This window comes from Polypterus senegalus, chromosome 6, assembly GCF_016835505.1.
Source record: "Polypterus senegalus isolate Bchr_013 chromosome 6, ASM1683550v1, whole genome shotgun sequence".
Classification (NCBI taxonomy): Eukaryota; Metazoa; Chordata; class Cladistia; order Polypteriformes; family Polypteridae; genus Polypterus; species Polypterus senegalus.
Genome location: NC_053159.1, coordinates 13,770,245 through 13,792,367, shown reverse-complemented (window position 1 = coordinate 13,792,367; position 22,123 = coordinate 13,770,245). Strand labels below are relative to the sequence as shown.

Below are 22,123 nucleotides of genomic sequence, written 5' to 3'. Positions count from 1 at the left end.
AATGTCATGCAGGAAAAATACATGAAATGTAATATTTTCTATCTTTTCTCAGCACTTTATTACAAATAAATGTGACCTGTTCAGTATCAGGCAAATTATACATGCAACCAGTTATATATAGGGTCAATAAAAGGGAAGTTAAATCTGTTTGGCCAAGTAAGGATACTTGTACATTATACAGTACCTTTAATTAAACAACTAAGATAAGATATTACCAAAGGTTTCAGGTAATCAATGCCCGTGCATTATTGGTATAACACTGAAATAATGCAAAATGGGTTATCATCAAAAATATACTTCTTAATCTTGATGATCCATAAGTTATTTGTCCCATTGCAAAAATGGAAAAAGAATAAAGTTTAAGAGAGCAGATTTTTAGAAAGACAAACACATTTGCTAATCCATCATTGTATCGTACTCGGGACAAAGACATCTGGCACAAGAAAGCCAAACGTCATTTTACCCGACGTACTGTAATATGCTGTGCCTACATTTATTTTAAATGCTGTTGTTATTGCACACAGAAATACAATGTGATCAGAAAAGAGATATACTGATGATTTGTAGAAAAAAAAAATAAAAAAGCAATCACAGATTGCAAAGTACATTAGAACAAAGAAGAAATTAAACTGCAGCACTTGCAATTCAATATTAAAAATACATCTTAAATTACATTACAAAAATAGTTTGGCATTTTGTCCAGCCGATGCAGATCCTTTAATAAAACTAATGAAAAGAACACTTCCTAGTTTCTTCAGTCTTGGTGTATTTTTTCCTGAATTACTTTGCATTCATACTGTTTAGGAAGAAAGAAAAGAAAAACAGTGTAAAGAGACAGAAAATGGGAATTCATTATAGGACTTTTTAAAAGCAAAAAATAATTGGTTGCACTTCAGACTGAAATTTTTAAAAACAGTCCAACTCAATACTCAAACTAGTTTAAAAAATAAAAAGCTGATATTCTAGACCTGTAATTCCTGATGATACATTTCATTTGTCAATTCACTGTTTAAAGCCGCTTTGTGCCACATTACACAACTTCTGACCATGGGGTATGTCAGCCTTGCCAAGTCAATTTACACGACTGAAAAATCGCCAGGCAGTTTGAACTTACCAACTGAGTGACGACCTTCCAGCACAGTCGGGCCTGCCCATTTTTGTGACAGCCAATAACGTGCTGCCTGACGGTGCCAGCGCTGTACGAAAAGTTAACACGTACAGAGAGTTTGGTCGCAATATCTGCCTTTTTTTGTCTTTTTCCATTCGGTCATGCTACGTAATACACAAACCACCAGACACACAAGCTTCTCTTCCGTTTTGTGAGATCCAAAACACCTGCGTTCCTTACTCCTTCTTGCTGCATTTTATGAATTGTACAGGGTGAGCCAAAAACGTTTATTCTACAGAAATGCTACAAGATAAAATAAAATTTCATTACGCCACAAGAAACGGGCATACAAAATAGATTTTTTTTTTTCACTGTGTTTTAAAAATGATGTCTTCAAGGTGGCAGTCATCATTAGCGATACACTCTTTGAGATGATTTTTCAATGCTCTCATGACTCGTTTGGCCTTTTCGTTGTGAATAGCGTCCATGAGGGCTTCAATGTTTGGAGGTCGGTGTGTGTATACCTTCGACTTGAGATAACCCCACAAGAAGAAATCGCATGGAGCAAGAATCAGACGAACGTGAAGGCCACCCGACATCGCCACGGAGGGAGATCAGCTTCCCAAGAAACGTCTCCCGCAAAACTTGTATGGATCTCCACGCCACATGAGCTGTTGATCCATCTTGTTGAAACCGGGCATCCACCACATCCATTTCTACCAGATGGGGCCAAAAAAAATTCTCAAGCATTTCAATGTAATGTTCTGAAGTGACGGTGACCATTGCTCCCCTCTCCTCAAGAAAGTAAGGGCCTATAATGTCAAATTTTGCAACGGCTCAACAAATTGTAACACGTGTGCTCACTGTGCAGGGGTCTCTGATGAAGTTCACGAGGGTTGGTTTCAGCCCAATGGCAAACGTTTTGCTTATTTACACAAACACTCAAATGGAAATGTGCTTCGTCGCTGCAGGTGACGATGAACGGTTTGCAGAATGTTGTTGTCGGAAGGCGCGTTGCATAGTGATGACAGATTTGTTGGTTTTGAAGAAGTGAAAGCACGGTGAGCAATGGACCAAGGCACGTTGCTGTCTGAAAACTACAAGGGATTGAGTATCAAAGGACCCCCACCACCTCAACCCACTCGGCTGCCTCTACCTTGCGCAATGATCTTGAGAAATGTGGTACTTCATTCTGGCTCACCCTGTACTACCAGATTAGCATTCATTGCACACAGAGTTCAGCCTTATGACTAAAGACAAAGTCAAACTGGTTTGATTTAACTGGAGCAAGTTGCAGATTATTTGGAGGAAGCTGCTGGGCTGGTTTCATTATTGCAACGGTTCCCAGAAATGCACCATCAACTCGCTAAGATTATGTGGGCTTCAGTGAAAAATCACTGCAAAAGTCGCATAATGTGACATAGCCTTAAAAAGTGTTCATGCCCTTGTAGTTGTTCATGTTTTTATTTAACTGGATTTTTTTAACTACATATCAACCCAAAAACATGTATGATAAAGTGAAAGCATTTACAAACAGCCTTGTAAATAATCAAAAGAATACAACTGATTCCAAATGCATTCTCTCCTTTTAATCTGGCAGAATCAAAAGAACTGACTTGTGCGTAATTAAAGTGTTTCCCTCCGAGTTCAAGTTAAATAATATTTGACAGCTGATTAGCACAGCCGCTAACAAGCTGCACCCTCCAGACTACAGAACAATTTGAATAAGGCCTGGAAAACACCCCACTGCTAGGATACTGAAAATCTCCCCAATGCATGGCAAAGTCCATTAAAATAAAATGGAGAAAATGTGCATAGATCCTCAGCTATGTCAATATGTGGGCATCTTACAGATCTGAAAATTTAAGTCAGAAGGACATTAATCAGAGAGGCCCACAAAGATACACACAACAGTCACTGCCTGGAAAGGTTAGCAAAAATGGGCTTTATACAGTAGTAGCAAAAAGGAAGACAACATTGAAAATCTAAAATAAATTTCCAGAATGCTCCAGATTGCATGTGACTGTAAACACAGGTAAACCTTTTATAATCTAATGTGGCCACATTACACTACTTTAGGCTCAATGCTAAGCACTGGAAATAACACACCGTTCAAAGAAAACAACCGTAAAATAACTGGACGAGCATCGAGTTATGAAGATGCTTCAGTGACATGAAGAGTCATACACTGGTCTGACAACACTGTGGCGCTGTACAAGAAGGGCCAGAGCAGAATGTACTTGGTGAGGAGAATCAGGTCTTTTGATGTGTCCAGTCCACAGTAGCCAGTGTGCTGTTCTACACTGTGGGCCCCTGGAGAAGCAACCTGAGCTCAGAAGATGCACAATGCCTGAACAGACGTATCAGGAAAGCCTCCTCCATCACAGGATGAATCCTGAACATACTGGAAGCTGTTGCAGAAAAGAAGATGGTGGCAAAATTGGATGCCATCATGAAAAATCCCCTCAAGAGGAGCTCTCTTGGAACACTTTTAGCCACAGGCTCATTCCATCACGGTGTGCTATCTATCTATCTATCTATCTATCTATCTATCTATCTATCTATCTATCTAAGAAGCGCCACTGGGGGGGTCTTTTCTGCCCATTGCTAGCAGGCAGTTCAATGCGTCCACCCGATATACTTGTTAAGTTTATTTTTAATGTATTGCTTAATTGATTGACTGCCTGTACTGTCTGTATCCTTATTTTGTAAGTTTCTGCTGCTGTCTGCATTTATTAATCCCATAAGGAAATTAAAAGTTTTATCTAAAGTAATCTCTATTGACCAATAACATTTTTGCTATCAGTTTTTTTTTTAGATGTGGTCAGTTAGGAATATTACTTTTATCATGGCATTGTATATATTATAAAAAAGCAAAACGAACTGAATCAAAAACTGAAATTACACTCAAGAGTTTTTTGTGTACCCCAAAGAATGAAATACAGATTTAAGTATTTTAACTTGCAGGACTGTTTAAAGAGAAAAATACACACAATTCTTACCATTGCTAGTTGCCGACCTATATTTCCCATTGTAATTCCTCCAGCAAAATATATGCAAGGGAGCCAGGAACGGACATACAGAAAATCTGGAGACGTATACCTTTAAATAAGAATGTGCAATTCAATTTCATTACATATTTACGTGGGGATCATAGATAGATAGATAGATAGATAGATAGATAGATAGATAGATAGATAGATAGATAGATAGATAGATAGATAGATAGATAGATAGATAGATAGAATAGATAGATAGATAGATGACAGGCATTATATGATAGATAGATAGATAGATAGATAGATAGATAGATAGATAGATAGATAGATAGATAGATAGATAGATAGATAGCACTATATATCATATATACAGTTTAAAAAAGGGGCAATTAAATAAATATAAAGACACTATATGAAGAATAGATATGAAAGGGAGAGCATATTAGATAGACTATACATAATCCCCAAAGGGAAATTAGAACCTTACAGAAGTGCAAGAGAGACACAGAGAAATATACAAAAATAATAATAATAAACTATATATCTTGATAAATGTCTTCCAACACACACATACATGTTAGTAGAAAAAAAAAAACACATTAAAAACATCTCTGTGAGTAGAATCACACCCTGTTTATTGTAATGATTTCCTCAATGACTCAAGTCCTCTGGTTTACGTAGAAACTAGACCACAAATAAATAAATGTATGGCACTCAATATTGTGCAAAATAATAAATGAATGAAACGAATATGTTCTGGTTTAAATACTCAAGTCGCTGGTTTTAGAAGAGAATATTAAAAACAATGTTCTGAGTCTTCACTGAGTAAAACTGCAAAACTCTCCATCATCATCAGCCTCTTGACACGAGGGCTATACCTCAAAACAAATAAAATAGTTCTAAGAATCTACACCTGCAACTTTTCTTGAAGGTAGGAAAACTTTAGCTTGATTATAAGGATTAAATTATATTTAATTAACTTTTACAAATGCTTACAGGATCTAATTGGGTTCAGCAAACAATTGTTGGTACTTTTAACCTTCAATTCCCTTAAATTAAGTGCAAAACAAATTATAAGACCTCAATGCCCTGTTCTATGATTCTTAACTAAAATCCACAGACAGTAATAAATTGCCAGACATCTTATATCATATAAAAAAGTTAACAGCTTCTCAAAAAGAAATTAATGGATAACAAACAAATATCACATTACCCATATATGCAAATGTAAAAACACATGTAAATTGTGCTGCTCTTCACTAATGACTATTCTCCTTTATGTTATTTACAAAGCATCCATCAAGAAAGGCAAATGCACTTACACTGAAATGAATGTTTCATTAGACTGCACAGTTCTGTATTATAAAACAAACTCCTTCAGTGTCAAACATGAGCACTTAGGGGACATAATGAAGTCAAGCAATGCCACTCCTTGCCATGAGGGGGCACAGTTGCGAACGCTTTCTTCACTTTCCTACACAATCTTGAAGAACACGAGGAAATTGATTAACATCACTTCCCTCACATCCTGAGATGTTTTGCCCCCTCTGGAGTACTCGGTATATTAACTGGCCAGCAACGGGAAGTGGTGGTTCATTTATGGTCCTGTGACAGATGGAGTTGAACCTGCTAATTAGCACACATACCTGTCAGCTCTTGACTGAGTGTGCCTGTGGCCATCTTGCCTTTGGTTCTTTTTTTGTAATTGCTTTAAAATATCTTTAGTTATTAAATGGGGTTTCACCTGGACGGTGCCCCCACAATTAATATCTCTATCTGAACAGGTAATCTAGTATCTCAATGCTTTGTATACTTAATGACAGTAATCTCCAAATTGCAATGTAAGTTAAAATCGTTATCTTCTGAATGTGTAAAATATTACAGCAAATATGAGTCAACTTTATTCATGTTTACCTCAATTTTTCCATTTTCCATTATCATTAACATTACTTGTCTGATATATCCGAATTTGCTTTTCTCTCCACCAACAAATATCTAATCGATTAAAATATAACCACTCACATATTGTATATCATTTTGAACCAGTAAATAATTTAGTTAACTTGCCCATTAAATTAATTTGAAAACAAGGTAATGTCACTCAGTAACCTGTCTGTAACAGAGAAATAAGTATAGGGTGGTCCAGTTCTAATTATGCAATTTTCATTACGCTATAACTTATTAGGTTTATTACACAGAAAATCACCCGAAAAATCCCAGACCATTGAGAAGTGTGCAAAATGACAACATGAAGAATCGTCCCCGCATAAATCAAAGTCATCCAGTTGATCTGGATCTGCATAATTAGATCTGGACCACCCTGTAGACATCTACTTGTGAAAAACATAATCACCATATCAAAATTATAAGAAAATTAAAAAACACTTACTGAAAAACACCATTGTACACCAAAAGCTGGGTGGCAAGTGTGGCAAGAAAGGCAATTCCTATGCCAAGGCCAAAGCCACTACGAGATCGATCAAACGTCCACCAGAGTCCAATAGAAAGTGCTGCAAGTGTTAGAGACAACTGTATGTTGTTTGCAAAATCAACCTTCTGTAGAAAATGGTTAAAGTTCCATGCAGACAAAAATAATACCCCTTAAGAACACAACATTCTCAAGCCCACATAATCCAATTACAGACCACATGGTAGCATCGAGGACAAAGAGGGAACCGGCCTTACACTTGGCACAGGTCCATCACATTAATGGCCTAATGCTTACTCATATTTTATTTTCAAATTACTATTATATAAGCAGATTAGTAAAATATCTAACTGGTTCTCAAAGGCAGGGGTGTAGCATTTATTTTCTGGGAGGCCACAGGCTAATTTTGCTGTTTAACAGAAGTAAAGAATGAAGGCAAGGGAAGGTAATTTATCATTTACCTATGAATAATCTGCGATGTGCTTTACCAAGAACATCACGCGAGGCATTCTTGTTGTTCTATGTTTTATGAACAGAAGTAAACATTTTCCTTTTACTGGATACATTTAATTTCACATTCTTGTCAATAAGCCATGTAAATTGGGTTATCTATTACCAGCAAAAAACAACCATTTGAGACTCTTAATATGAAGTTCTGCTGTTTAAACACACAGCACTCCAAACCTGAAATTCTGAGGTTTCCATTTTAATTATTTTAAACTTGTAATATGCACTGTATTAACATTTACTTCCAACTACGTATGCGAAGAGACTTTGAATTAATCGATTAGAGTGTTTCTTTTCATTGTATTTAAACAGCAGGTGGCAATTGGCGAGCTGAGGTCAAAATAAATCTCCACTGGCCATTTCCCAGATGCCAGCATGATATTTATTAATCAGTGTCAGTAACTTGACCCTGCATTGGCATAACTAATGTCTTGCCGAGTGCCAAAAATCTTACAAAGCCGTGGGCACAGGCTGGCCTTAGGAAATTACTGGAAACTATGGAAAATTAGATTTTGACTCAAAAGACAATATTTTCTGGCGAATGTATGTTTCAGACTACAGTGCTTATATGGCATACATTATGAAGTTAAATTAATAAACTAGCTTCTGATCATCAAAATGTACCTGAAAAATAATTTCATTTAACTTGAAATAGATTAACTGAATTTTTCATAAGGCTGTTATGAGACTTCATAAACTTAACTTTAGATAGTGACGTTTATCACAAGATTAACATTTTTAAAACCTAGGAAGCAAAGGATACAGCACTTGCATGATTTATTCCTACAAAAACTGCCACACAGCGCATAACGCTGGACCATTCACGTTTAAATTTGTGTGGCTCACCCAAACGGCTGTCGATGCATGGATATAATAATCCAATCACAGCTGCAGAGACAGACAGAAAAGCAGATAATAAATGAGCAACACTACATATTTAAAAAGTAAAAATAAATTACACATTTCACAAACAGCTTGATTAGCCTTTAAAAATTACATAATACATACCCAAATGTATTAGAATTAAGACCCTAAATATGTATGTATATATATATATATATATATATATATATATATATATATATATATATATATATATATATATATATATATATATATATATATATAAATTAAAGAAACATAGCTCAAAATAAAAATATACTTTCATAAAACAAATTACAGAAAAATGCAACATAAATATAGAATAGTCATATCACAGCTGGGAATATAAATTATGATTATAGCAGTTGTTTTTATCCTTTTCCCCCCAAAAGTACCCTTTTAGAATGGATAATAAAATATGTTGTGACACAATATCAAAGCACATATTGTCAAACAGTATGTGGGATCTCTTTGCCTATTATCTAGTGAACATGGACATGACAAATTCATTTGGATTTGTGCTTTGACTACATTTTAGGTCTTGGCAAGGATGCAGAAACAAATGGAACCTCACAGGTTCAATTCCATCTAATTACGATGACTTCAGCGCCAACAGAAAAGATATCTAACATTTAATGTTTTGCGTTTCAGGGTGCATTATTATTTAAGCTGTACATGTCATTTACAAAAACAGGAACAAAAAAAAGAAAATTAAAGAACGGATGTACCAGAACAATTCAGATGAAATTTGGTCAAGTGGTTTTATTTAGGTAACATGAAAAAGAGGTTGACATTGGGAAGAACTGTTCCTCTCAAGCACAATGTTACATTCCCTACCAACTTAATTGTTTTTTGTATTATTTACAAAATGTACGAGGGATATCCAGAAAAAAAGGTTACAAATGCCCTGGAGGGTGGAGGGAATTTTTTTTTCGAAGGTTGGCATACCTGCGTGTAGGGGGGTCCTAACGGTCAAAATAAGCCGGGACCGCGTCAGTCAATTGTGAAATGTCATCACAGCCAGCGAATTCGTCAACCTCTGCTGAGGCCGTTTGCTCCACCTACCACCGATTCCTCACTTTGCATCGCGAATCCGCGGCCGAGATCCATCGTCAGCTTGTGGAAACTTATGGACCTGAGGTAATGTCACGTCAGCATGTTTACAAGTGGGTTAGGTCGTTCAAAGAAGCTCGCACTGACACTCATGACGAAGAAAGGAGTGGGAGGCCGTCTCTCGTTTCAGAAGAGCTTCTGCAGCAAGTTTTAGAAAAAATTCGCAGTGATCGTCGTGTGACGATTGACACCCTTCATGAAATGTTCACACATGGGTGAAATTGTCTCAGAAAAACTTGATTACAGGAAGCTGAGTGCAAGATGGGTGCCAAAAATGTTGACTCCAGAACATCGCCAAAATTGCGTTTTGGCTGCGTGAATTTCTTCAGCGTTATGAAATCGAGGGTGAGGCGTTCCTTGACTCTATTGTGACTGGAGACGAAACTTGGGTATGTCACTATACTCCTGAGTCTAAAAGGCAGTCCCAACAATGGCGCCATACCCGTTCCCCATCAGCCAAAAAATTCAAAGTTCAGTTTTCAGAGCGGAGGATTATGGCATCCGTCTTTTGGGACAGAAAAGGGGTTTTGCTGGTGGATTTCATGGCCAAAGGGACCACCATCAATGCTGAAACATATTGTGAGACCTTAAAAAAATTGAAAAAAAAGATTAAAGACAAAAGGAGGGGAATGCTGACTCGTGGTGTGTCCCTCCTTCACGACAACGCCAGACCCCATACCGCTCGTGTGACTCAGGACCTGCTTGTGTCCTTTGGATGGGATATTGTTACCCACCCACCCTATTCCCCGGACCTTGCACCCTCAGACTTTCACCTTTTCACCAAACTGAAAGAATTCTTGGGTGGGAAACGTTTTTCCAACGATTCGGAGTTGAAAGAGACAGTGGAGAAGTGGCTTTCGGAGGTGGAGCGGAGCGTATTCGACGAGGGTATAAAAAAGCTGGTGCCCAGGCTGAAGAAGTGCATCAAAGTTGACGGCGATTATGTTGAGAAATAAACACATATTTTGGAACATACCCTGTAAATTTGGTTGAAATATATTCATTTTTCGATTTTTAACAGCTGTTGTAACTTTTTTTTCTGGATATCCCTCGTATTTTGGGCATCTCTAGCTGTCAGCTGTTATTAGATTTAAGCGTGGAAGAGAGGCATTGCTTTATATAAATAGTAAGCTGCGGATTGCTGGACATAATCATACTGATTTACACTATATTTACAGTAGTGCTTTGACTTCATTACACAGGAACAAAGAAAGTTTACAGATCTCTTATAAGCCAGCGTAACCTATGAGCAAATATCTTGAATGTGACCAATTTAAAAAAATCATTTCAGAATTAAGTAAGACATAGCAATTAAATATGCACTGTGATATTTACATCACTAACTAAACGTGTACAATAAAATTTGAAGAAAAAAATTATGGACTCAAGCTTAGTGTAGTTAAGGTAAAGGAAATCATTCATTTTAATTTTATGCGGTTCCCTCATGTCATAAAACTGTGCTGCACAAAGCCTGGGCCGACTTAGACATTAGACAGAACAAGGTGCACAATTGCTTTTTATTAGAAGAAAACATTTTTTTCTCATCAACTATTCTGTCACTTAACTTCCTAAAATGAACACCAATATTCGCACAGCCACAGGATATTGGCTTTGGTGCACATAGGTTTTACCAAACAAAATTAGCAACATTATGAGCTGTGGGTGCTTGAATTTTTGCCTCTCCGTAAGTGGCAAATATGAAGAAAGAAAGTTTTAATGTGATCATGGTCCATGTTCTATCTATCCTTCTTTAACAATTATTATTATTTTCTCAGACCATTTACCAGATAGTTTCTGTACCCTTATACCCCCAAGCATACCTGACGCTGTACCGCAGCAAGGTGGCACCCACCAGGCAGATGAAAAGATACTTGCTATTACATCAGGTGGAAAAAGAGTAACATTTCGTTGAACTTGCAGTAAGTTTAAAACCAAGGCAAGAAACACTCCAATAGTAAATAAGACAACTCCACGTATCATCAAGTTCATGTTCTTGTTGGTTATCGCTGAAATGTATGGACCACGGCTTACGGGCTGCAAGCCTTTAATCTTAGGAACTTCTGCCATGACTTTCTTCGATTCCGTTTTTAGGAGATTAACCCAGAAATGCCCATTTCTCCTTCAGCCTGCCACAAGTAAAAAAACAATGGTAGACCATCCCAGAAGCCTAAAAGAAAAACAAGGATCAACAGAGATGCTATCAAAATAATTACAAGTACCAATAAAAATATGACAAAATAATTCTTCATCATCAATAAAAAGAAAGGTTGTCTGTGGTGTTTGCTTTCTTTTGCATGGATCTCCTATTCTTACTCCATCGTTCTTTATGTGAATTAACTGTCAAAATGACTAACATTACTCAGCTTATACAGTGCAGTGGAGTGGAGTGCATGACTTTCACTGCAAGTCACAAATTTGCACAGCAATTCACTGCAGCCGAGGAGTGACAAGATTTTAGTAAATGATGTCCTTAAATATTACATGACTTCCATCTAAAACCTATTTTAAATTATTTTGAAATGTAAATTAATGTTATGTGGTATACTGGTACTAGAAAAGTGCAACCCCAGAACCCTCAAAGCCCCACCCCCAACTTTTTTTTTTTTTTTGAAAAAAGGTGGGATTTTCTGTACCAGAAGTAAACGTCAGCTTTCCTCTAAATCTTCAACCTCCCAAGGACGTACTTTGACATGATTAGATCTTCATGGAGTCCATCCCAAGTGCGACTGGGACTTAATAGGAACACCAAACTTCTTGCTTCACCATGATCAGAACTTCACAGAGACCATGAACTCCACCATCCACTTCCAACCCCCTACCCTATTTGCTTTGATGCAATCGGGGCTTTATGGCTTCAATAGGGAAGCGATGAGAAGGCATGGCACACCAGGAAGGTGAGCAATTGTGAGGTGCATCAGGTAGGCCTTAGTTAAATAGGGATTGGAACTTCACAGAAACCATGAATGAACCATTACCTCTCCCATTTGCTTTCACACAATCAGGACATCATGGCTTGAAAAGGGAAGTGGTGTGAATTGTGGATCGATGGCACAGCACACAGGGGTGGTGCAGTAAGACAGGGGTAGTTGGCAGGGTGTTGTAGTTATCCATAATTTGCTTTGGAACCATTTTGGTTCTGGTAGTGAGGTCTGAAAGCTGGTATTGATACCAAAATCTAAATTTTAGTGCCAATCCAAAACTAATGTAAATCTGACACTACCTTCAGTTAATAACATGATCACTATTCGCACCCAAAACAAATCAATCCACATTATTGTTAGCCTTTTGAAATATTGAACTTACGATGCAAACATCTTGCCTGAAGAAGGGGCCTAAGCTGCCTCGAAAAGCTTGCATTTGTAATCTATTTAGTTAGCCAATAAAAGGTGTCATTTCATCCTACTTTCTCCTGTATCAATCCATGGCTAACACGGTACAACACTCTACTGCGATGCAAAGCAAACAAAAGTGCTCCGACCATCTACTTATTATAATCATTAAGAATACATATAAAAGTGCATAATATTTAGCGAGGTTCAAGAACTCACTTAAAGGTTTTGAAAGCCAAAGCATTTGTCATTTTTGTTGACTTTATTAAAGAGAATAATAATAATTCTTTAAATTTATACAGCGCTTTTCTCACTACTCAAAGCGCTCCCCACACTGGGAGGACCCGGGAAGCGAACCCACAATCTCCTTACAGCAAAGCAGCAGCACTACCACTGCACCACCTGTCAATAATGACATTTTAGTGCATTGAATATTTTCATAATAAAGAGTCACACTTAAAAATAACTAAATTATAGCATGCATGTATATGTATTAGTAGAGTACATAAAACACGCTTTTGAATGACATCCTTTAAATTCATGTAATTCAAAACTGAGCACAAACTGAATATGCTGTGGAAAATGATATGCGTAGTTATTTATTTATATATGTATCTATAAATATATGTAGTGACGCTTTTCTCACAGCAAGGGCCTAACTGAACAGGATGAAAAAAAAAAAAAAAACTGTAGGCATGCTTTTTTGTTCTTTTTTTTTTTTTTTTGAGGATAGACATTTTTTGAAAACCATTCTAATAATAATTTGGTACATGCATTTTTGTGAGTATGCCTGTATTCAATTAAATATTTGTATGACTTTTTTGCAGACGTACCTTTTTGTGAATGTAACCCATATTGAAATTTAAATATATGCCTGTTTATGGGTATCCTCTCAGTGCAATTCAATTTAAAATTTGTATGTACTTCTTTTTTGTTGCAAAAAGACATTCTCACATTATTTACTGCTACCATTTAATTATTAATTGTTGTCACCTCTCTAAGAGAGTGTAAAGCCAAGGCCAAGGCTCCATTGAGGTGCTGTGACAGGGCCTAAAACAGCTAGCGTACACTCAAAACTCACAAATGTCACTGGGATGACGAAGTTTTGGAGAGCTGGCCAAGGATTCTCCACAGTGCAATGGCAGACTGATTAACAGCTGCAAGCAGTTACACCTACTAAAAGTGGCTCATTTCAAAGGAAAATGATTTGTTTTACTCTGGGCACTGTATGCTTAATAAATAATGCATTAGTTTTGTGTCATTTGTTCACTATAAACTTCATGCTTATTAGTAAAATTTTGTTGTTAAGCATTTGTTATTATTCACGGGGCAAAATATGTAATACTTTTCACTTGTGGCAATCAACTTTAGGTACCTGTCCTAGTACACCTGCTAGAACAAACAGACCCTCCTAGCCTTATATCACTTGATTATGTTTACCTCTGTTGTACTAGGGTGTTGTACTGTGTTAGCCATTTATGAATGTAGAGAAAAGCCCAGCAAAATGACACCTTTTATTGGCTAACTAAAAGGATTACAATATGCAAGCTTTCGAGGCAACTCGGGCCCCTTCTACAGGCAAAATGTAATCTGCTACCTCTGATGTAAGCTGCTTTTGATAAAAGCACCCGCTAAGCAAATAAATGTAAATTAGTATTTTATTCCCTTTGGGTTCATATCTTGTTTACATTAAGGGTAAGTGTCTCATTATAATACCTTTACTGGTCTTAATGCAGTTCTTTTGTGTACATCCTGTAGGCCACTTTGAAATGGTTTACTCATACTTGAGCATGGGAAAGGTGCTATATAAATAAGATATATCATTATTACTTGCACTATTTGATCTCGGTAATACTCTGACTGGTGACTGTAATGTTTTTGTGTTATTTTACTTCAGCTTTAAGTAGGTAAATGAGAGCTGTTTTCCATAACTGTTGTAGAGAAAAGCCAAGCAAAATTGGCTACGTAACTAAAAGGATTACAATATGCAAGCTTTTGAGGCAACTCAGGCCCCTTCTTCAGGCAAGATGGAATACAGAAACTGGAGTTCCCTGTGTTTATATACCCTCTAGGACAAGTAACAACATTGGTAAATCTTTAAATGAGTAATCTTAATCTATTATAAAGATTTACCAATGTTGTTTCTTGTCCGAATGTGTGTTCGTATAAACACAGGGAACTTCAGTTTCTGTATTACATCTTGCCTGAAGAAGGGGCCTGAGTTGCCTTGAAAGCTTGCATATTGTAATCCTTTTAGTTACATAGCCAATAAAAGGCGTCATTTTGCTTGGCTTTTCTCTACATTCATAAATGGCTAACACGGTACAACACCCTAGTACTACATAACTGTTGTTAAAATTGATCTCATTAGTAAGCTACAATTAATATCCTATTCAAAAGGCCAAGCTATATCAATTATAAACACATTTTTAAAAGGTGAAAAACATCATTTACTTATGGTTATCGTCAAAATCCCACAAAATCTCAAGATATTATTTTTTGCCAATATCACACACTCCTACTGACGCTTGTATTATACTAATGCCCATTTTATTTTCCGGTTTATCAGTTCCTATTAATCAATTACAATAATTGTAATGAATTTTTACTGCTGTTACTGAATTTCGATTGTAATCTATGAGTGTAAATGTATTACTTATGTCTTTCACTTGTGGCAATCAGCCTTTGTTTACATCATTTTGATTAACATTGTAATTTAATTATTTTTTGAACTGCTTCTTTGTTACTATGAACTGTAATTTTGTGTGTTTTAAAAATGATCTTGTGACAATGTGCTATATGAAAGGCACTCTTTACTGGTAGTAAGTTTACTTCAAAACTACAATATTATAGGAATGTGTTTTCCTATTTACAACGAACATACAACATATGTTGCTTTTTTTCCAGAATAATATTTTAACAAGAAATACATGCTTTTGCACATTTTGAGCATACAACTGGATAATGCACATGTGAATTATATGGCACAAGTAACATGGGAAATTTTTTTCATGGATCGCCACTGGGCTTTATTATACCATAAACATTTTTCTATTGATCTGCATGAAAATATGACATTACTTTTTTTTCCACAGCTATCGTTACAAATTAAATGAGGTAAGCTGCATTGTAAAAATATATACAATTGTTGGGTTGAGTATTCCTTTAAAATACAATGCCTCTGTCTACTTGTAACTTTTCTATGAGTTTAATTCTCAATGGCCTAAATAGTGCATTTTAGTGTAATTCTTTTCTCAAAATTGTCCTCTTTTGTGTGACAGGTTACGGGCATCACATAATTTTGCCATCCAAAAGAACTGGTGCACTGGCAAGGGGAGGTTTTGCCTTGGACAAAATGAAGCCAGGCTAGGCACCAGCATCTCACACTCATGATCCAATAAACAGGGTTAATATAAATGGACAAAGAGATAACTGATACAAGATGAAGTGAAATGTGTCAAAACAAACTACCATGCTGCCCCTTAATGCATTACATATGACAATAATGTTAGAGTAAAACACACACAGAGGGCCTATACAAAAGTACAGACCATCTGTTGGAAGATTTTACAGTTATAAAATGCTGAACCACAGTGAAACTAAGCTGGCTTTTTTGACATAGATCAACAAAAGAAGGCTTTTTAGAGTTAAAGTAAAAATTGATCTTTGTGGAGTGATCTACATGAATTACAAATATAAAATACAAAGTAATTGATTACATAAATATTCACACCCTTCATGTCAGCATTTAGTAGGTGCACTTTAGGCAGCAAAGGGCTTAGGCCTTAAGCCTGCATGGATAAGTCTCCATCAGATTTGCATATCTGGACACTACATGTTTCCTCTTCTCTGACTTGTGCTTTTCAATCCCCTTTTTATGGAGTCGCCTGACGTCCTTCTGTCTTCACTGTGTAGGTTAGCCCACTGTAATGACACACCACACGTTGGACTTTGTACATACTGGTGCATCTATATACTACAATCATTTAAAACACCAGACTGGTGAACTTCACTGAACTAATTCTCTAACTTCAAGAAACCAATTGACTGCACAATTTAGGTGCGTCATATCAAAGGGGGTGAAAACTTATTTAATCAAGCAATTTGTGTTGTTTATTTGCAATTAATTGAGCTCACTTTGTTGAGAAAGTGCAGGAAAAGTGTCCAGATGTGCATATCTGACATACATACATACATACAAATATATATGTATATATATACTGGGTGACACAGAAAAATGGGAACTTTTGAAAAACCCAATAAAAATAGAAGAAATCCAACAAAAAAATTTTATTGACAGCAATTGAACCACTACAACTTGCCTTTTAAGAGACAGTAATCCAGATTATCAATGTCTGAAAATTACGTCCTGTAGGTGGCGTCCTCCTGTAAGTATTCATTCTTCCAATCTGCCGTTAAGGTTCCCCATTGATCGCTGCAACATCTCAGCTGGGATAACACGAATTTCGTCTTGAATTCTTTGTTTCAATTCATTCAGTGTCCTTGGCCGAGTCGTGTAGACTCTTAAGGTAGCCCCATAAGAAAAAAAATCACAGACGGACAAATCCAGTGATCTTGAGAGCCAGGAAATGTCACCGAATCTTGAGATGACACAGTTACCGAACATTTCTCGCACAGCTACCATTGATTGCCTTGCAAATGATTACTAAATGGCGAGATTGTTTACAGCTCAAGGTCCCTGTTCTGCAGTGCTGCCAACTGTACATGGCTGCCACTACGCATTTCAAAAGTTCCCATTTTTCTGTGTTACCCTGTACATACATACATACATACATAGATAGATAGATAGATAGATAGATAGATAGATAGATAGATAGATAGATGTGAAAGGCACTATATAATAGATAGATAGATAGATAGATAGATAGATAGATAGATAGATAGATAGATAGATAGATAGATAGATAGATAGATAGATAGATAGATAGATAGAGTGGTGCAGTGGGTAGCACTGCTGCCTCGCAGTTAGGACACCTGGGTTCGCTTCCCAGGTCCTCCGCATGTTCTCCCCATGTCTGCATGGGTTTCCTCCAGGTACTCCAGTTTCCTCCCACAGTCCAAAGACATACAGGTTAGGTGTACTGGTTATTCTGAATTGTCCCTAGTGTGTGCGCCCTGCGGTAGGCTGGCACCCTGCCCAGTTTGTTTCCTGCCTTATGCCCTGTGTTGGCTGGGATTGGCTCCAGCAGACCCCCGTGACCCTGTAGTTAGGATATAGCGGGTTGGATAATGGATGGATGGATATATATATATATATATATATATATATATATATATATATATATATATATATATATATATATATATATATATATACACACACACAAACATACACAGACTCTTCTTTCTCTATTAGTTGTATGTCTGTTATTTAAGTGCATATTGATATTCCAAAAATAATAAATATGAATGTTATTTATTCATTCTTATCTTAATCAATTTGAATTTTATCCAGAAGTAATTCTGAACACATTGACATTACTTCAGTTGATTTTGTTCAGGGCCTTCAGACTCAGTGATACAGAAACCCCCCCACCATAAGACACACCATTCTACTCATCTTGATGTTTTGTTAGGCAAGACATTTTTGGGAACCCAACCACCCCCATGTGTTTGTTGTAGACTTCTAGACTCAAAAATATATATATGTCTGGATCTTATTTTATGCTGGAAATTACATTGTTATGATAAGAGTAAACCAACAGGTGCCTTCAGCAAAAAAAATGATCAGAGTAACTTTAAGTTGTCTATGCCACATCAACTGACCCCGGAGATTTCCAATAACCACGCAATGGAATATGAGGGGTCAGAAGTCAGTTCATTTCACAAAACTTTGAAAAAAATGTGGATCACTAATAGAGGAAAATAGACTGTCATTTTATGCTATTCCAAGGTTGCTGATCATAAATACTACAGTCTCGTACTTTTGATATTTGATTATTTACTGGTGGTCCTAGCCCTCTAGAGCCACTCCTTGAAGGTTGTAAATGGCAATTCCAAACATAAGAATGTTTGAGGAGACTATTTCAAGGTCAGTATGATTATGAATATGATGCTATTTGTGATCATTTACCAAGGATCTAGCTCTCTATGGACCCCTATCAGAGGGTGAAAAATGACAAGTTTCTGCTACAATTAAGAATATTTAGACTTGTAATGTTTAAACTGAAGCATCCACGTTAATATTTCTAATCTCTGGCACGGCTATTCTTGTTCTTTTATGTACGTCTGCCTCCTGAAGTTAATAATGACATTTCTTATGAACTCCCTGAATCAGCATGGCTTACGTGAATTCAGTTTTCTTTTTCATATAGTAAAGCACTTTAATATCTGCTGCTGGAGCATGTAAATTTCCCCTTGGGATTAATAAAGTATCTATCTGTACATCCTTTGTACAAAAATATATTATAGAAACAAACTATCTGTGAAATACATGAAGGGGGAATACTTGTACAATCAATTGCTTTGTGTTATATTTGTCATTAATTTAGACCAATTTGCAGAGATCTGTTTTCTCTTTGACATTAAGGAGTATTTGTTGATCAATGGCAAACGAAAATCCGAACTAAACCCACTATGACTCAAAGTTACATAACAATAAAAAAGTAAAAACTTTCAAAGAGGTGAATACTTTTTAAAGCCGCTGTACAATCACTACAATAGGCTTTAATAAGTAATGTGTTCCCATTTAAAGCTTAAACTCCAAAAGGAAAAAAAAAAAAAAACTGCACTGAATTTAGGTCTGATCAGCGGAAAAATAATCTTGTTGGACGATAAATTCCACTTTACGGTTTAATCAGGCTGCAGCTACTGTAGATCGTGACACGAACAAATCTGAACCATTACCCTGTTAAATGTTTCACGCTAAAATGACTGCAAAAGGAGGCCGTGAACGTGTGCAGTACGTGTATACATATTCGGTGTGCATTTTATTTACTAAAACAGACGTCTTAACAAAAGTAACCTCTTCACAGATTCGCCTCAGACTGTTGACATCAATCGAGCAACCCTAGAAATAAACTCTGCACTAAATAAAGCCACTGAACACCTCATTAAAATTATTTTCCCACGACATGACTTACCTCGTAGAGGACTTCCTATCTTTCAATTTATTTTACACATTACCGGAATCCCGAAACATACTGTATTCCCTAACCGTTACAGTTTTCGGTCGATGAGCTCACCAAGCAGACGACGACGCTGCTTCAGCAAGACGAGCTTTCCTCATTAGTTCTTCGCCACGTAAAAGAGTCCCTAACTACAACTCGAGCACACTTGTTTTAGATGTTACTTTCCTGTGTGCCCCCTTGAACACACGCATCACATACACATAGCGATGACTTTGCTTACGTCTGGGTTATGTTTTTCCTTCCCCTCCCCCTTCCTGCGATACCCCTCGCGTTTCACTTTCCTTACACACCACAGTCTGGTGAGCGTCACGTCCAATCAGAAGGCAGCGCGTGACGTAATTTCCGGGAATGTCAACGCAAGCGCACAGTGTCATTCGAGGTCATAGCCGCCTATCAGTAGCATCACAACCCTCAAGATAGGAATCGTTCCATTCAATGCAAATCAATTTTTTATGTCCCAAACGAGTGTTGTGTCTTTTTTCGGTAGGGATGTTTTAGACATATAGGGGCATCACATGTAAAGAAAGAAGTTAAACGTGTTAGTTTGGTACAGAGTAAGTAATTAATATGATACAATACCTTTTTTTCCATTGGAATAAAAAAACAGCGGCCTCGATCAAAGCCAAGGTGACTTTAAGATTGACAACTACAGCTTTTTAAATTAAACGTTGAGAATTTAATGTTTCCTTCGAGAAGAGGCAGACAACATACTTAGAAGTACGTGCCTTATGCTTTTATTCTCAAAAAACATACAACAAACTGCAGGTACTGTCACTGAAACTTCCACTCACTCTGGAGAACACCATACGTCCATTGAAATTTTGTTCGTTAAAAATTACTTAGGAGCGCTTTAAAAGCACATCCTCCTGACACACCGGTAGGAAAAACCTACCACATATGTCGTGCCATTCGACTCGTCTTGATGTTTATTCAAGGCATCGAACGTTTCGGGACCACCATCCTGTCCCCCTAACCCTACCACCCAAATTGCCCATTACGTCCCACAAAGGCACCCTAGTTTTTGGGCTTCTAGACCCGAAAAACTCTTCATTTTGGAATAGCACACCACGGGAGAGTGTGTACAGCATCGGTAGGAGCCAATTGAGGTGGTTCGGGCATCTGATACGGATGCCTTCTGGGCAGGGCGGGACAAGGGCAAGGCAAACGAGGCACTTGCCTCGGGTGAACAATGGGAAAGGGCGCCAAATTAATGAAAAATGAAAATTAAGAAATTGCAAAATAAAAAAAGACAAATGTATGTTGCAATGTTCGTCAAATACCTTAAGGAAACGGACGGTTTGCATCGGACGCTCTCGCTCGATACACTCGTTTTTGGCTTCAGAAATGGAATTGTCTACAATCGAAGAAAAATAATTAAATTAGATAGTCAATCTCAGCCATCAGTTCCTTATAATGGTAAATATTTATTTACAGTAGAAATGAAAGGAGTAATAGATATTTTAATATCACAACTTAGAAAGAAATATGAAAAACTATGTGGGATTTCGTCTGATTTCGAATTTTTAACAGGTGAAAAATTAAAGTCGATGAATACAGAAAATTTTTTAAAAAAAGCAGCTTGTGATTTATCCCTTAAATATCCAAACGGTATAAATTCTATAGAATTCTTATCAGAAATAATCAGTTTCAAAAATCAGGCAATGACGTTAATTCCTGTGTTTAAAGCAGCTACAAGTTTTGATCTTTTAAAAACGATTCATGAATATAGTTTAGTTCAGTCCTATCCAAATTTAGAAGTTGCATTGAGGATATTCCTAACACTACCTGTTACTGTAGCGTCTGGTGAAAGAAAGTTTGCTAACAATTATCAAAACATATTTAAGATCTTCACTTGCTCAGGAAAAATTGTCAAACATGGCATTTATATCAATCCAACAGGAATTGACAAAACAAATTCATTTTGATGAAATAATTAATGAATTTGCTTCACTAAGTAAAACTTCAAATAAAAATGTATATTGGGCATTTAATTATTCATTGTAATTATATTACATTTTGTTTTGTCTAAAATATTATTGATATTGTCTCTATTATTAAATGAAATTACTGAAAAATCTGTAATATCCTAATTCATCTCATGTGTAATACTTAGTGTTTTTCTTTTGTTAAGGTTGGTGTGATTTTATTTTTAATATGTACGCTTTTATGTTCCAATTACTATTGTAATATTACTTCGTTCTGTGATTTTTTATTTAATAATTAATAAATTGCTCCCACAGTCCAAAGACTTGCAGGTTAGGTACATTGGCGATTCTAAATTGCCTCTAGTGTGTGCTTGGTGTATGGGTATGTGCCCTGCGGTGGGCTGGCGCCCTGCCCGGGATTTGTTTCCTGCCTTGCGCCCAGTGTTGTCTAGGATTGGCTCCAGTGGACCCCCGTGACCCTGTAGTTTGGATATAGCGGGTTGGAAGATGACTGAATTGTTCTCAACACCATTTATTTATTTATTATTTAATACTTATTAGTAATAAAAAAAAAAAACTATATACATATGGGCGCAAATTTATCCTCCTGCCTCAGGTGAAAATATCTCGAGGCCCGGCTCCGCTTCTGTGCACCTTCCTAAAGTGGCTTTACGGTCATGA

The 22,123-nt window shown here is 36.7% G+C and overlaps 1 protein-coding gene across 5 annotated transcripts; it reads right to left on the bottom strand.

Moving 5' to 3' along the window:
• On the bottom strand, positions 1–19,815 carry insig2 (insulin induced gene 2). 5 transcript variants are annotated; one of them, XM_039755408.1, is made up of 6 exons: positions 19,738–19,815; positions 10,858–11,204; positions 7,806–7,930; positions 6,497–6,663; positions 4,111–4,210; positions 1–796 (listed from the first exon to the last, which is right to left on the bottom strand). In XM_039755408.1, the coding sequence occupies exons 2-6, from the start codon at positions 11,102–11,104 to the stop codon at positions 755–757; spliced, it is 681 nt and encodes a 226-aa protein (XP_039611342.1). In that variant the 5' UTR covers positions 11,105–11,204; positions 19,738–19,815; the 3' UTR covers positions 1–754. The 5 variants fall into 5 exon arrangements, with proteins under 5 accessions (XP_039611342.1, XP_039611344.1, XP_039611340.1 ...); XM_039755410.1 differs by having other exon boundaries at positions 6,497–6,617; positions 7,889–7,930; positions 19,470–19,807; XM_039755406.1 differs by having other exon boundaries at positions 19,470–19,805.
• Positions 19,816–22,123: the final 2,308 nt, after the last annotated feature.